Source organism: Bombus impatiens, unplaced genomic scaffold, assembly GCF_000188095.3.
Source record: "Bombus impatiens unplaced genomic scaffold, BIMP_2.2 scf_0645, whole genome shotgun sequence".
NCBI lineage: Eukaryota > Metazoa > Arthropoda > Insecta > Hymenoptera > Apidae > Bombus > Bombus impatiens.
This window is the reverse complement of record NT_177064.1, coordinates 278,075-294,435: the sequence shown is the minus strand read 5'-3', so window position 1 is coordinate 294,435 and position 16,361 is coordinate 278,075. Positions and strand designations below refer to the sequence as shown.

General features: G+C 38.3%; 1 protein-coding gene across 9 annotated transcripts in view; it reads left to right on the top strand.

The window, feature by feature from the left end:
• Positions 1 to 16,361, top strand: part of LOC100744578 (obscurin) — a 45,767-nt gene that overhangs the window by 16,621 nt on the left and 12,785 nt on the right. For 4 of the 9 annotated variants that reach the window (XM_012389412.3, XM_012389406.3, XM_024369842.2 and 1 more), the window contains 15 exons: positions 1,539 to 1,700; positions 4,857 to 4,979; positions 5,039 to 5,209; positions 6,267 to 6,348; positions 6,436 to 6,531; positions 9,624 to 9,716; positions 11,564 to 11,728; positions 11,822 to 11,959; positions 12,264 to 12,765; positions 12,988 to 13,191; positions 13,429 to 13,467; positions 14,235 to 14,480; positions 14,564 to 14,705; positions 14,792 to 15,183; positions 15,380 to 16,284. In XM_012389412.3, coding sequence (XP_012244835.1) covers positions 1,539 to 1,700; positions 4,857 to 4,979; positions 5,039 to 5,209; positions 6,267 to 6,348; positions 6,436 to 6,531; positions 9,624 to 9,716; positions 11,564 to 11,728; positions 11,822 to 11,959; positions 12,264 to 12,765; positions 12,988 to 13,191; positions 13,429 to 13,467; positions 14,235 to 14,480; positions 14,564 to 14,705; positions 14,792 to 15,183; positions 15,380 to 16,284 — 3,460 coding nt within the window. The remainder of the gene's footprint in view (positions 1 to 1,538; positions 1,701 to 4,856; positions 4,980 to 5,038; positions 5,210 to 6,266; positions 6,349 to 6,435; positions 6,532 to 9,623; positions 9,717 to 11,563; positions 11,729 to 11,821; positions 11,960 to 12,263; positions 12,766 to 12,987; positions 13,192 to 13,428; positions 13,468 to 14,234; positions 14,481 to 14,563; positions 14,706 to 14,791; positions 15,184 to 15,379; positions 16,285 to 16,361) is intronic. The other 5 variants (XM_012389408.3, XM_033322529.1, XM_033322528.1 and 2 more) reach the window with 5 other exon arrangements.

Sequence of the window (16,361 nt, the reverse complement as noted above, 5' to 3'; positions counted from 1 at the left end):
CGTTGTTACGCTTACAAGCTGCATGTGTTGGATGGAATACCGTCCTTCTTCTTAGTTCAAATGTTCAATCTAAAATTTGTTCATTTTCCAAGACGATTTTTAATGTTGAAATTATATAGCTACATAGGTTGTATAAGTTGTATGAGTTGTTATGAAATAAACTTAAAGTTGAAGAAGAAGTAAGATGATACAAAGAAGATGAGGAAACATTACATTTTTGCAATTGTTAGAATGGTAGATAGAATATTTGAAGTATAGAAGTGGTCGCATATCATAGTATACGTATCTTTCTTCTTTTCTGTTAATACAACTCACAACTTCAACAAACTCTTCGTCAATCGAGTATCGATGAATCATTTAATCAATATTAGAAGAAAGATAGTTACGATATATTTTCGGATTTCTTTAATATAGCTGCCAACTACTAATTCTTAATCGTTACTTGCGAGCAAGAGTGCACCGTTGTTTCCATAAAACTAAATAAACATACACAGTTAAAACGGACTCCAAACTGACTAAGAGCTACTACAATTCTTCTCCCGCGCTTATAATTCTTAAAGAAGAAACTAATATCGCCGACGGAAATTGTTGAGAAAATAAAGAGATCCCCTGACAAAGAATGAAGCGAAATCACATGGTGTTCTGATTGTAAGCTGGAAACGCTGGATGGAAGATTTTCCGGCACAATGCACGATCAAACGTTGCACGTGTGTATTAATAGAAACGCATTCGAATGCTGAAGACACGAGGGAGAAATTAAGGCACGTTCAATTTACGTGTCAAATGTGAAAGATCACTCCGTGGACGTCTCCCCTTTGCTTATTTTCGCGGCGATATTTTTACGCGAAACGCGTTTTCGCCGGTGCGTTTCTCTCGCGTTTATAAAATACGTCGACGAGTGCCTTGGATACGAGGCAAATGGAAAATTTCGGACCCGACGGGTCGCACGACGAGAATAATGCTCGATATAGTCAGGTCGTTGCGATTTTGCATTGTACGCTTCGGCAAATTTACATTTTCCACATCCATAACTTTTATATACGTCGCAATGTGATATTTTGACAGTCTAAAAATGAACTTTGATTGCGATCCATAACGGTATTTAAAGATTCAGAGAAAATGAATAACAGACAATCCACATCGCCAGAAAGCATAAATATTCGTCTGTAAAAGTATGTAGCCCATAGTGATGTTGCATCGCTTTTCTTCCCCCTCCCTCTCCCTCCCTCCAGTCTAAAATAATCAAACTGTTTTTGACAATAGAACACAACGGTGGAAACACGATCTTGAATTGTCTTCGCTTGTACACGCTATAAATACGCTGAGCAAACCAAGTAACAAAGAAACCGCAAATGCCTGACGATCTAAACGAGGTTGAGCCCGTTGCAACGAGATCTTGCTTTTCATTTAACGAACACGCTAATTCGCTTCGGTTAATGGAAAATGATGTTTAGTCTGCATGAAGCTGCAAATAAAATAAGAAAGGGAGCACGATGGACGGGGCTATCTCACTGTGTACACGTTTGAACGTGTTATAGAAAGATCAAGTTGGATCCTGATCTGGAAATCGGTGGCGAGATCGGCGAAATGTTGGACAATTCCGCTGCCTGGCACAAATTGTCGGTTCGACCCCGTCGAAAGTACGCAGATCCCCGTGCTAGAAGCATCCCGAGGTTCTCCTCGGACAGCAGCTTCCAGAGGTAAAGTATCAGCCCTTTGACTGTGTCGTAAGATGACGAAGAATTCAGAATAAACGATTCAGAAAATAATTATCTCTTTATTTCGAGATTTTCTGCATTTCTGATATCAGGTACAGAAAAAATACACGCTTTCGACTTTTTATAGAAAAGAAATATTAATAGTTGTACAATGAAATTGAGTTCTGAGAGAAGGAAAGAGGACACGATGAGATTATAGCTGGAGAAGATCGGTATGAAAAGGAGTTCGTTTCAAACGAATTCTAGAATGATGAAGAAGTGAAACGATTTCTCCCCTTCGAACACGAAGTCGTTCGAATCTTCTCAATTTGTATGTTCAGATCGCTGCAATATCCGGACGAATCGTATATTTAACTACAAAAAAAATTCGACGGTCACAAAGCGCAGGAAAATTTGAATATCTTCGTCGAACAATGAGAGAAACGAATCTAAGAAGACGTTCTATAGAAATCGTCAACTTGAAACAATTCTGCATTGAACTCGGAAGAGCCAAGGACGCGTCATCGCTGTTCCTCAAAGCTTTGTACGAGTGACTGAAATATACGCCAAACAGGTGCAGCCTATTCAGTAAATCACGTTTCTTCAACAGCCACTCAGAAACTAAATGGAGCTGTTGCTTTCACATTTATTGGTACGATCGCCTGATCACCTGGACGAAATAATTTGAATTTACGCGTGACCAACCTCTAAATACAAACGAAAGATCTAAATTTCCAAATCAAAACCACGAGTGATAGGCAAATGAAACGCATGGAAAGCGGAAATTTTCCATCGAACAAGAAATATCCAAAGCAAAGGAGCATTTACGTGGACGACTAAATCCGTGCACGAAATTATAGCAACGACAGGTGCTCCGGTCAAATAGTAGCCTCCAAACATTATGTTAACGGTGAAGCCAATGAACTCATCGTATTTCATCCCCTGAGATTACACGGAAACGGTTGTTTAAGTGGTCACGATATTATCAAGCACGAACTGTTTGCTTTTCGTGGGGAAACGCACCCTCTATTGCACGAACATTTATTACGCGGATCTTCGACCACCTTTATTGCTCTTTCACTTCGAGATCGTCGATTTCCGCGTTTTATTATTCAGATGTAAATTATCGAAGTTATGAATAGTAAGTTAGCAAATTAGAAATATTTTTAACTCTTCAAATTCTTTTTATGTCAAAGATTGTCTTATTAGGTTCGTTAGATTCCTGAGAATTCTTGGATTTCATTTTATCTTCGATTTTCTTAATATTTCAAGCTTCCGAAAATTCGAAAAAGATTCGAAACTAGTTGCTAATATTTGTAGACACTTTGAATATTGTTTAAATAGATGTCATAGGTGAAATTTAAAAACCCAAGAATTCTTTGAACCATATTTAAGAATCGACAACGATAAGGAAGAGTTAAAAATGGAAGAATACTGTCCTTCGTCTGAAATTGAAACTTCTCAAAAGTAATCGACGATTTTCAAAGATCTAAATTTTCATCTATGTTTCATTTGCAACAAAATAAGGAATATCAATCGGTATTAATATCTACGGTCTCTGTTTTGGTACGTTCGACTGTCATCTACGGATCGCGATGATTTAGGACAACGTTAACGAAGATAAAACGTTTATGAACGTCTCGAAAACCGATGATACGCCTGTAAGGTACTAATGATTGGCTGTCAGCCAGGATAGATTCGAAATCGTGCGACGTGCTTATAAATTATTGGTTAAAAGGGTGTTATCAGTTTGAAAAATACGTCACGTTATATCGTTGACTTAATCTCAAGGATGTTCTATTCAACGAGAACACGAGCATTCGCTTGTCGTGCCACTAATAGCTGTCAGGTTTAAGAAAACACACCATCGATTTGACGTTAAATATTGCATCAAAGTAAATTCCAATTGCATAATGCATAACGCCTGGCTCCACTTGACTGTCAGAAACGCTTGATTCCAACGAAGGCGAAATACCAGCCAGTTCTGAAAATAGGTTCGCGTAAAGGTGAGGTTCAAGCGGAAAGTTTGATTTGCCACTTTGGCATCGGCCTCGTTCAATGGATCGCGAATTATTTACTATCTACTACATCTACCTGACGACGTAAATCGTTTCAGTTGTATCGTTTTGTGAATTTCCCTGCACTTTATAAAATAATAAACCAAACGTCTGTTTCGAAGAGATCGAGTCGACTCAGGGCTCGCTGAAAAGAGTTCTTCCTGTCCAATGTTAGCTACCAATTTTCTTAATATTAACTACCAGTTTTTGAAATATCGAGGAAAATACATTTTTCCTTCCTTAAAAGAAGATATGGGTGAAATATTTTTTTGGAAAACTGCTTTCTGTAAAAGTTTCGTGAAAATTAATGATTGGCAGTTGGAAAAAGTTCATTATCAGAAATTGTTGCGTAGATGTAAGATTAGATAAATTAAAAGGTAGATTTTTGCGACAAACAGAAACGTTTGGAAGACTTCCTTATTCCTGCGATAGAAATAGAGGAAGATGCGATTAATTAGAGGAAACTTTGCACAGATTAAAATATACTTCGTTATGTATTGCAAAGAATAGCTAGATGTTAGAAATATGTGGGTGTTGGAAAGTTAAATTTAAGTTTAATGACTAAGACGACAGGCCTCCCTGTATGCGTATTCGTCGTTCATTCAGCGGAACGCAAAATTTGTTGGCGGCCTGTTCTATCCATTAAGCCTTGAATTATCAATACCATTTAAAGCGAACCGATTATACTACCGGCGATGAGAATATGTTTGAACTAAATTTACCTCAAATTCTTGCGAATTAATCGAATGCATATGACATTAAATTTATTCTTTATTAGAAGTAATTAGAATATTGCGATATCAAAAAGCAAAAATATATAAACCGCATGAACTTGACGTGCCTGGCACAAAATTGTACATCATAGAAAATATCTATTAGATGAAGAATGCGCAAAATTGATATAGAAACAAACTACATTTGGATATCCTTTATTTAGTCGTTTTTTACATCGGAGAACACAGCCGACTAATTTCTAAATTCACCAATAAATTCCGCTGTCGGTAATATATCTTAACTTCTAAATCTAAAGATTTATATTATACCTTAGTATATTAAGAAAGTATACAGGACTATATTCTAAGTAAAGAATTCGTTTCTACAGAGTATATGTTCGTACTGCAGACTCAAGGGAAGGATGGCTGCCCATGTCCATCTTGATGCAAACGGCCCTCAGCGAGGACTCAGCACTTGGACATCGACCGGAAGACTCTCAATATCGACGAGAGTAAGTAATTCTTTCCTCTCTAACAATATCCTTTGTATATCAATGATCGATTTCTCTAGAGCTGTAGTGAAAGAACTGGTGGAAACCGAGGAAGAATTTGGCAGAGATCTTCAACAGGTCGTTGAACGTTACTTGAAACCCCTCGATAATCCGGATGTTCCACGGATCGTACGCGACAACAAAGATATCATCTTCACAAATCTGAAGCAGATTGCCGACTTCCATAATACGTACGTATAATCGATGAACCAGGTTGACCAAGGGGAGAAATTCACTGCGACACAATCGGATTGAACATTCGTTACAAAGGCCCCACACGAGACACCATCTTTCTCTACAAATTCCATTTGATATATCAAGCTCGTTTTACGTTGCTTTGTTGTTATTTGAGACGACACAAGTGTTATTCGAGTGTCTACTCGCAAACTATGGCGACAACTCACGACAGACGTTCTTCGTTAGAATCAAAGCGAAAAGAAACACATGCACACACAAGACACGTCACGCATGCTCGTCATTAAATCGACATCAAAGACATTATTCTCTCTTTAGCGAAACGATGTGTGAGCAACGTAAGTCTGATAACGATGTGCATACTTTGTGTGATCGTGTGTTTCGTGGCAGTTAATCTTATTGTATGTTTAATTCAGCAAGGTATTGCTTTTTCAAAAGTTTTGAGCACCCTTCTGTCATCGTTTTATGAGCACGCTTCGATTGACTCTGCTAGTGTCAATTCATTCTTCCAAAAGTATATTTCGTTATAAGAATGTGTATTATCATTGAAACACGCGGTATATTCCTTGAATCAACTTCTCAGTAGAGTGCGTCGTTCATAGTCGGAAGATATAAGGAGAGTGATCTCACGCGTGATATTTGCGTCGAGTCTGACGTTTCAGTAGAGTATTTCGTCCATAGTCGGACATTATAAGGAAGAATGATTTCACTGAACGGCCGTCTCTAATCATAGCGTTTCTCGTTAAAGAAAATTCGATTCTTATCCCTACTAGCCCAACTAGAAAATAAAATATGTATTAATTCACTCGTGCCCCGTCCCAATATTAATTAATCATCATTTCACGACCTCCCACTGGACGTAACTTCTCGTGGATTAATCTCAGCATAGAAGAAACTATATTAGCGTAATTAAATCATGGAGGATTAATGGACGTAACTTAATGTTGTTGCACCCTATATGTCGCACTGAAAAAAGAAGCCAAGAAGGGCGCAGCCTTCAGCACGTAGGCATGGTGTGTTTTTAGCGTGAAAATTAATCGGTACCTTACTTAGATCGTTCGGCAGGGTGTTGATCGAGGGTGTTAAGTATTATGCGGATCAGCCACGTATGCTGGGGAAGACTTTTCTGCGATTGGTAAGCTTGAAAATCTTGCTGAAGTATATCTTAATGTGCTGTAAAGACTTTTATCGAATTTGATGTTTAAATTATTCGTGGCTCCAGGAAAGGGATTTCGACAAACATGTGGCTTACTGCAGAGACGAACCGGCGGCCCAGGAGTTCCTTCAGATGAACGACGCGGTACGAGATTACTTTGAGGTCAGTCACTTAATTAAAGATTCAGTAAAATATCTCTATAATCTGATGATAAAAGAAACTCAATTATTAAATACTCAAGAAACTCAAGAGCAGAAATTACGAATAACAGACGTGTAAGATGGACTTATTCTACTCATAGTAGAGAGCCGGATGGTAAAAAAGATTTCTGTTCATCGACATCGTAGTTTGGCGTCGCGACGCCAACGTCGATAATAACGTTTGCTCGAAATATAATTTGGTTATGATAATTTTACTGACATGTTCTATAGATAGTTCTACGCATTTTGATAATTTAAGATTACCCTCCATAAGTAAGAACGTAAACTCCTACTATTTATAAAACATCGTTGCGCTGCTCTTGTCACCTTTCATACTTTACTTACTTTTTCCCCTTTCTTTTTTTTAAAGAGAAAGAATTATTTTTTTATAGACCATCTTTGACATAATAAAGGACAACGTAATCGAAATAAGGATCAGAGTTCAAGGATTTTCCATGACTGAGGCACGCGTTTGCATGAATCGGAGAAAATTTCGCAATTACATAACGAGCGGGGGTAAGCGGGCGTCTATCCAGCCCTCGAAATAGCTTGGTTTATTCTTAACGGACAGAACATCTTTCGCTCCTCTTACTTATGCACGATAGACTCGCGGCGAGACGCGTGCCACGAAAAGAAAAGGAAGAAAGTGGCCACGTTATCGGCTGACGACGTCACCGTTGCTGTCATTACACGATGACAGCAGCCAGCGTAATCTCTGCTCGACGAAAAAACGAATCGCACGCCTCGAGTGTCTCAGCTGTACATCGTCGGTCCGATGGATCTTCGAATTGTACTGTATTCTTGTTTCAAAATTTATTAGCATGCCTTTACATTCCTTCTTTTCTTTCTATTTAGATTTCATTTTAATTACATCTATAGAAGTATGAAATTATGTAAACAAATATCCGCAGTCTAGATAAAAATGTTTATGAGAGCGAACTTTGACTCTTGATTCGAATGTTAGAACATCGAAAGCTTAATGATTAGCAACAGAAGAAAGTTCTCGTTTTGAAATTAATAAAAGAGCGATGATCCAACACGCAAACGTAGGTGGTACACCACGCATAATGTATTAGAGTATTTTATTATTTCAAGTATGCTGCTCGCTTTTTTCTCGTGATTCGCCCCGTTATTTCTAGAACTTGACTCAAGACCACCGCGAGATTTTCACACTATATAGCTGTCGTATATGAATATCATTTAATGACCCGAAATTAAAATTAGATTGTACGATATTACCTTGCCGAACGTGTCCGATTTCAAAGTGAAACATCTTAGGTGCATTAGGGTTTCTGGTAGCTTACTTGCACTTGTAACACTCGAACTTGTCCACAAGTTTCTCTTTCTGATTTGATTTACCTTTATTACCATCCTAGAAGATATGTTTGAGAAATAAGGAATTATATGTTTATATGTTGATTCATTTTAGGACTAAAACACTCGATGACAAAAGTTTTTCCACTCCGTTCATTTATTTTCATTCTCTGAATTTACGCTTTGATTTTTTAATTTACTATACGAATATGTTCTTCGCAGTATCTAATCGTCACAATGGTAGAAGATTATAATCTTAGATTAGCAAATTCTTTTAATGAGAAGAAAAACAGAAGAGGTTTCTACACACTGAAACATACGTATGCAAGATTGTTTACAGAATTTATAAATAGTAAAACAACGCTCTAAGGACACCGTGGATTTTCCAATTCTGTTTCTTCAAAAACGAAAGGTCGTACAAAGAAATGCATTCCACTTTTCCAATTTAATCTTTCAAAAGGAATTACTGTATGCCAACATCGTTCACTAAACGTCTCTCCCACGCATCAAAAAATCAAGTTGAATCCTCAGAATTCCACGCACAAGTCAATTACGTCAAAAGCAAAGAAGATTCTCTGTCTTCTTCCTAGTTTCTGGAAGAAGATCAGAATAGTGCGTGTGAAGCAAAAGTTCTCGACGATCTATAGAACTGTTCACGTTGTTTTTGTGCGTGGTCAGTCCACGAGTTCGTCCGGTGCGGCGTCTAAGTATAGCCGTGGCTGTATTGGTCTCCCGACTAATGTTTTTCGGTAACCACCGACTGTGGATCCCCCTCGAGGAAGAGGATCGGTGGAAGAGCAGAGACCTGGTCCAGTCTGCGACCAGCCACGGTGTCCTCTTCGAACCAACGACTCGAAACACGAACAACGGTGTTTACCTCCCTTGACCTTCGTTAAGGTGCGTCAGCCCTTCCACAATTTTTCCCTCTACAATTTTTTTCAACGTGGACCTTGCAACTTCTTGGTTGGTGAACCACTTTCCTTCGAATACTTACGATTCTATAGGAATTTTATTCTTTGGTGAACAAGATTTTTTATCATTTTTATAGACAAGGTCTTTCCGATTCCTTGAAATATTTTGTGCCTTCAAGATGATTTTTGGAATTACATCGTCTTTTCTTGTAAATGCTTCGATACTGTGAAGATCGATATAGACATTTTCTTACGAAATTCGTTTAATTTAATCGATACAGTGTCAGTGATACATGTGACAGATGATTTACTTGGAATTTTCGATAGTAGGAGACACGTAAGTTATGGAGTTTCGAATAGAGTAGCAAAGCTGCGTGATAACTATCAATAAATTATTAATCAAAAATATTCTTCACCTTGAAGGATGATATATAACTCCTATATCGCTAGATTTGCCTAAGCTGATCGATAGGAAATATAATAGTTGCGTGGAAAATCCAGTCGCATCCAAAAATACGCGTCTCTTCATCCTGGTGTCGAATTACGGCGTCGAACAATTCGGTGTTCTACGATGAGAAACTACAATTGCCAATCTTCGATCGATCTCTTATCTTTTCCCTACTCCACGACGAACGATCTGGAACGAATAATATTTTCAAATTTGGAAAAAATAATATTTTCAACTCTTCACGCCTGTGTTTAAGAATCTTGAACGTTTTGAACTTTTTAACGTGTTTAAAATATACAAAAATCTTAGGACAATATTTTTGCGCAACATCTTATTTAAAACGACGTAGAATAAAGTTTGGAAAAATGTAATTATTTACAGGAGCTGAGCCAGACTCTCCGTGACGACAAAAGCCTATCGGAACACTTGAAACTTCCGATACAACGCATAAACGACTACCAGCTCCTGCTCAAGGTAACGTTGCTCTTTAACCCGCTTTTTCATCCATTCTTTACGAAATCTCGCGCTGAATGGCGGAAGATTGTTAACGCGGATCCAGATCGAAAATACATTTCAAGGGTGTTATGACAGAAATACAGCATGGCTAGCGTATCTTTTGAAAGCATTCCAGCAGTTTTGCACGAACTTGCACCCGCATCGCTGATTTTCGTACAAAGTTTTCGCTGAAATTCGACAGAACACTCGATGAACGCATGATATCGTTTCGAACATAGTTCGAACACTTAAACGTATTTAAACACGTTTATTAGACGCTCGGCGATAAATTCGACGCTTTTGATAAACTGTCGGGACAATGAAAAATAGCGAGAAACGTTCGTTATACGTTCGAATAGCGTCGTTTTCTATTTTCTCCGTTTTGTTGTAACAGCAGAGAAGAAAGTGAATCACCGAATTCCTACATCGTGTTTCTAGTTTCTCTTTTATTTCATACACGTGTTTCTTGGTTCTATTTTCACTGGAATAGGAAATTGAGAGAGATATAGAGAGGGAGGAAAACTTTTGTATTACGTCGATATCTATAAACGGAAAAATCGACCTACTGGTGACGCGAGACACGACGACCTGTAGAATCCGCACGTGACCTATATCCGCGTCGAAATTTCAATCTGTCAGATAAAATTAGCCCGGCGCTAAAATACTTCCCGATTCGCCTTGAAAACGCATTCCAAACGAATAATTATTATTTCAGACGCTCTTTCTTCAAAAATTTCAATGCCATCTGCGCAAAATAATAAGAAAACGAAAGAAAATAATTAAACTCGGTGGACAACTTTGATCGAGAGGATCGCGTGAAATGGCACGGAAGAATAGATTGCACGTGATCGATAGCGATCGTGTTATTGCTCGTACATATAATCTTGGTTTGTTACCTTAAACCTTTGGCTTAAGCCACAAATTGGTCTGGGCCGGTTGCCCGGAACATAAAGGTGACGAGAGGCGCTGAGGACGTAACGCGACTGAGTTAAACTATTTTTCAAATATCTTCAAACCTGTTCGAGATAGTTCAATGCAGCTTGAGACTTCGTCCGTGGTATTTGTGAGAAGGTAATTCGAACAATTCTATCCGAAGTGATCGGAGAATTATTTCGCAAAGATAAAATGTATGAAGAAGACTCTATTTTCATGTTATGTAGTGGCTTACGAAAGTACTTGGACAGTTACCATGAAAACTTTTATGCGTATATCGTATGTGTTATGCGGAATATTTTGGAACTTTTTTATGCGAAATAATTTTAGATTAGCGCTGTAACGAGACTGTCATGCTCGATCAACGCACATAATATATTCATAAAGGATTTCTACAATTGTTGGAACGTTTGGTAAGCTACCGTATCCGATCACGTCTGCGCTCGAGATCTGTCGAATATTCGATCGACCTGAATGGCATCGTTTCACTTCCATGATACGGTACGCTTGGATATAGATCAAGGGAAGTCACAAAGTTCGTCGTGGTATAGTTGCAATGCCGCAACAGAGCGTTTCGTCGTGGTGTTGGAACGAGTGGGCGCAGTACGGATTTAGCGAGCTAAAAACGGGTCATCTTCACGACGTGTTATCTTTCCCGCCGCCTCTCTGTCATAGAAAAACCGCACGCGAGATCTATTGAACTGAACAAATGGAAAATTAGTCTTCAACCTCGCTCGTGAACTCAATATTATTAATTTCAGTTTCAAACTATGATGTATTTTCGACTCACTTTGCAAATATTTTGATTGGAAAAATTGCAAGTGATAAATAGCATCTGTTTTATATTCGAAAATTTCCAACAGATTTCTGCATGATTTAAATGATGTTTGCAGGAGCTGGTGAAGTATTCGACCCGACTAGGCGAAAACTGCGACGACCTCCAAAAGGCCTTGGAGTTGATGCTAGGTATCCCTCATAGGGCGACAGACAATAAGTTCATAAGCAATATCGAAGGGTATAAAGGAAATATTCACAAACTTGGCAGATTACTCACACACGTCAGTATATTTCAAGTGGACTCTTATTGATCGTGATCATATTAGAGTATATACTTTGATAAATTGCTGTAACATGTGATGTGCGATTGACAGGAGTGGTACACGGTGATTGACAAGGACGGTAAGAGCAAGGAAAGGTATCTGTTCCTCTTTAAGGCTCGTATACTCGTCTGCAAAGTCAGACGAATATCGGAAGACAGATCGGTCTTCGTCCTCAAAGACATTATTCGAGTGAGTATTTACCCTTAGTAATCTTCCTTAATCAGAAACTTCAATGATTATGAAATTACAAGTTATTAAAGGAAAGTTATTAAATCATAACTTGTAAGTATAAATATATATAATAGAATCATTTTTGATGGAAATTAAATAACATGTAAAAAAAATAGAGTAGAATCTCTAGAGTAAAGAAGTTATTGCAATGGTCTCTATAAAGAAATTATACCTCGGCTAGGGTAATTAACAATAAGAGTGATTATGATAAAGAATCATCCATTATTCTATTTATCTACTTATCATGTAATGCCAATCTCAGTTACCGGAAGTAGAGGTGAAGGACCATCCAGGTGACATACGGTCTTTCGAACTACACAATCCAGCGAGCTCAGCCTACCCCATTACGTTAGTAGCCCATAAGGATCTAGTGAAGGCCTACTGGCTGAAAGAAATTCGACAGTACGCGAGTGACGTAGTGGCACTCGCTGAACACGCTGCAGATGACTTACAACTAACAGAAGTGCCAGAAATCAAGGAGGAAATTAAAGCAAATCCAGGCAGTCCTCAGAAGGCAACAGCAAACCCAGGACCAAAACCTTCAGAGGCTAATCCAGGACCAAAACCTTCAGAGGCTAATCCAGGACCAAAGAAGGCAGAAGCAAACCCAGGACCAGAAAAAGCAAATCCGGGACCAAATCCCGGCGAAAAGAAGAAAGACAATCCAGGAAATCCGGAGAAAGCTAAAGTTGAGGAAGAAGGTGCAGACATGTCTCGAAGATATTCTTCCAGTCGATTCAGCAGCTCTTCGAAAGTTGTCGAAGGTAAAGAACGAGTAGTTTTATTAGATTCATCGAGAAGTTTTTGTTTCTTTAAAAAGAACGGAATAGTTGTAATGAATTGTTTTAAATAAAATTTCTATCAATTCACACATAAGGTTTTAAGTATACAAGGAAAATCTAACTTCAGAAGATTCTAAGCAACTTAACAATTGAAGTGATTCCTTTGGATTGATTATTAATAGTTGTTTGTATTTACCTGTGAAGAGTATTCTTCAGTATCCAGTAGCCAGAGTGCGGCATACATGGAATCGTCCATGAGCAGTGCAGTAAGGATGGAGGCGAGCTCCAGTGCTTATCAAACTGGTGGCAGTGCGGTAGAAACCAGGTCGGACACCAAAAAGATCGAGAGTGGTAGTGGAATAGGAAAACCTGCGTTTGTCAAGACTCTCGAGGGATCCAACGTTGAACGTAAGTGATCAGATGTGAAAGTAGATATAGTTGAGATATAGTTAAGAGATGTAGAGTAGTTCGTAACTAAAAAATAAATAACATATAAAGGCTTCAAGAATATGTATAATCGGTACTAGATTTTAAAAATTCACTGGAATACGGTCGATAGATTATCAATGGAGAATGAAAGTATGTGATTACAAGCAAAGAAAGTTTGCTGAACGGGTGACATAAGATCCATTTTTACTGTTCTAGCGATACCAGAAAATAACGTGGAATTGATACACGCCGTAGGTAAAGTGACACAGAATTTCACTACTTTCTGATCATCCACTGTATTGCACATTTTTTTCTATCAATCTTCTGTCATACTGTATCAAGAATAGTTTCTACTTTGTTCTTCTTCTTGTATTTTTTCTTCTAGCCAGCTGAGTAAAATTGCTTCAACACATTCCACTAGGCGGTTGGTCAAGCTTCAAATTAATCCTAGATGTTGTCTATCATTCACGAAAATACATCACAGACTCACGTTACACTTCACACTTTCATATTTTCCTCTTTTTATATCTTAGAACACTGGCACACTTGACGATTTAACACGATCTGCTTTATTGTCTACATTTTTCAAATAGCTGTTCTTTCTGTGGTTGCTGTATTATCTTCTTTTTTATACGTATCTTATTTTATATAGAAATTTTTTTATATAGGAAAAGCACATTACACACGCAACACGCTTCCGATCATCAGCCAGATAAAATGAAGTATAAATACAAAAATTTGCGAAATACTAAACATTTGTGAGATATTCGATACATCCATTTTGTGAATTTTATAGTAGTCTCCCTCCTCCGTTCTTGCATATGAACGCAACAAGAATTACTTCAGTTCTAGACACTGTTATATCCGATGGGAACCCCTACAATTTTTTTGTATAAAGATCAAGTATTTTTGACTGTACCATATTGTATATACATTTTTCAACTAGATGTACGATAACAATTTACTTTCTGTTTCATTCATCAATACTTTTTAACAATTTGATGAATTATTGCTTTACATAGCTGGAGAAACGACTTCCTTCGAGTGCACTCTATTGCACACCGATGCAACAACAAGAGTGCAATGGCTAAAGGACAACAAACCATTGGATGATAGATTAGCAGATCGTCTAACAGCCTCTGCGACTGGAAAAACCTTCAAACTTCAACTTCAGAACGTTCTCGAGTCGGATTCTGGCATTTACATCGCTAGAGCTATGAACAGTGAAGGCCAGGCTACTTGCACCGCTCAACTTATTGTACAAAAACGTACGTTTATGACATTTACATGCTATGATAGATAAAGTACCATGTAAAAATTAAAAATTGTTTTTTTTTTTTATTAATTTTAGTGACCCCTGAAGAGAAAAAAGCAAGAGCAGAAGCTAATGCACCAATCTTCTTGGTGCGATTAAAGGACACGGAACTCTTGGAAAATACTTATCTGCGTTTCATGGTGAAAGTGAAAGGAGATCCTAATCCTGAGATGAAATTGTAAGCTCTATTTTGTCAGTTGTAAACAAAGAATGATATTCGAAGAATGTGTTTAGTTTATGTCTTTCAATTTGTTTTTAATACAGCTTCAAAGACGATGTTTTAATCGATGTGAACCATCCACGTGTAAAGATCGTCACCGAACAGGCGGACAAAGGTTTCTACGAGTTAGTAATCGCGGACGTCCAAAAGCAAGACGCTGGCAAATATTCATGCACCGCGAAGAATCGATTTGGAGAAGCTTCCTGCGAGGCGACTGTAACTGTATCGGATGAAAAAATGTTATACCTTCCTGAAGACTTCCTCGAACCTGGCATGGAACCCCAGTTCACCTGGTTACGCGATGGAAAGCCCTTCGACCCAGAAGAACGCTTCAAGGTGCTGTTTAAAGACAACGAAGACACCTTGGCTTTAGTATTCCAGCATGTCAAACCTGAGGATGCTGGTCTTTACACTTGCGTCGCGCAAACCAGTACAGGTAATAATCCATTTTTTAATAATTTCATAGGTTTTTTTAGACTCTAAACGTCCATGTTATATGACACAACCACGACATGATCTTCAAGTGACCAGCTATGCTCCAAAAGATATCTTCAGAAGCCTATAGATGTCATAATAATAATAATATGTATGTAGATGATCTGATGTATTAATTTAAGAAACTCAAAACCCAGGTAACATTAGCTGCAGCGCAGAACTAACGGTGCAAGGCGCGGTAAACCAGCTGTTGAAAGATCCAGAAAAGCCAAAACTGTGTTCAGAAGCCAGGCATTCGGAAGTAAGTGCCGGCGGATCTGCCATGTTGGAACTACAAATCAGAGGATATCCAAAACCAGATATCAAATGGAGCAAAAATGGAGAAGAAATCGTTGCTGGTGGAAGATATAAGTACCTTTGGGAGGATGAAGAATCTATGTCCTTGGTGATCAAGAACGTCACTGCCAAAGATGCAGGCACCTACACCATCAAAGCAAAGAACGAATTAGGCGAAGATACCACTCAGATCGAGCTGATCGTGAAGTCTGCGCCAAAAATCACGAAAAAACAAAGTGACATGTCTGTGATCATCGGCGAAACGTTGACGATGCTCGTGCAAATCGAAGCCACGCCAGCACCAGAAGTTAAATGGTACAAAGATGGCCAAGAACTACGGGAAGACAGTCGTATAAGTATCATTAAAGAAGGCAACGAAACTTATAAGTTAACAATAAGAAACGCTCGTTTGGACGATTCTGGTTCCTACTCGATTGTTGCACGAAATGAAGTCAATCAGACGACAGAAATTTGGAAGCTGAAAGTATTAAGTCCACCGAAGATCACGAAAGGATTAGGCGAACCACAAATTTTAGATCAAAAAGGCAATCTTACTTTGTCCATAGATGTAGACTCACTGATGCCACCTAATATTAAATGGTACAGGGATGGAGAACTGCTTGTTGAAGACAGTCGCATAAAAATGATTCAGCAGGGCAAGACATTCATTCTAAAGATCACTGGTATAGTAAGCGAGGACGCAGGAGATTACAAGGCGGAAATCTCCTCCGATCATGGAACTGTCACTGATGAAACTACGATCCAGGTGAATAGAACAGCGTCGCTTTTAAATGATATTAACTATTTTTTAAATAAGAGAAGATTACTATTTTTCATACTTAA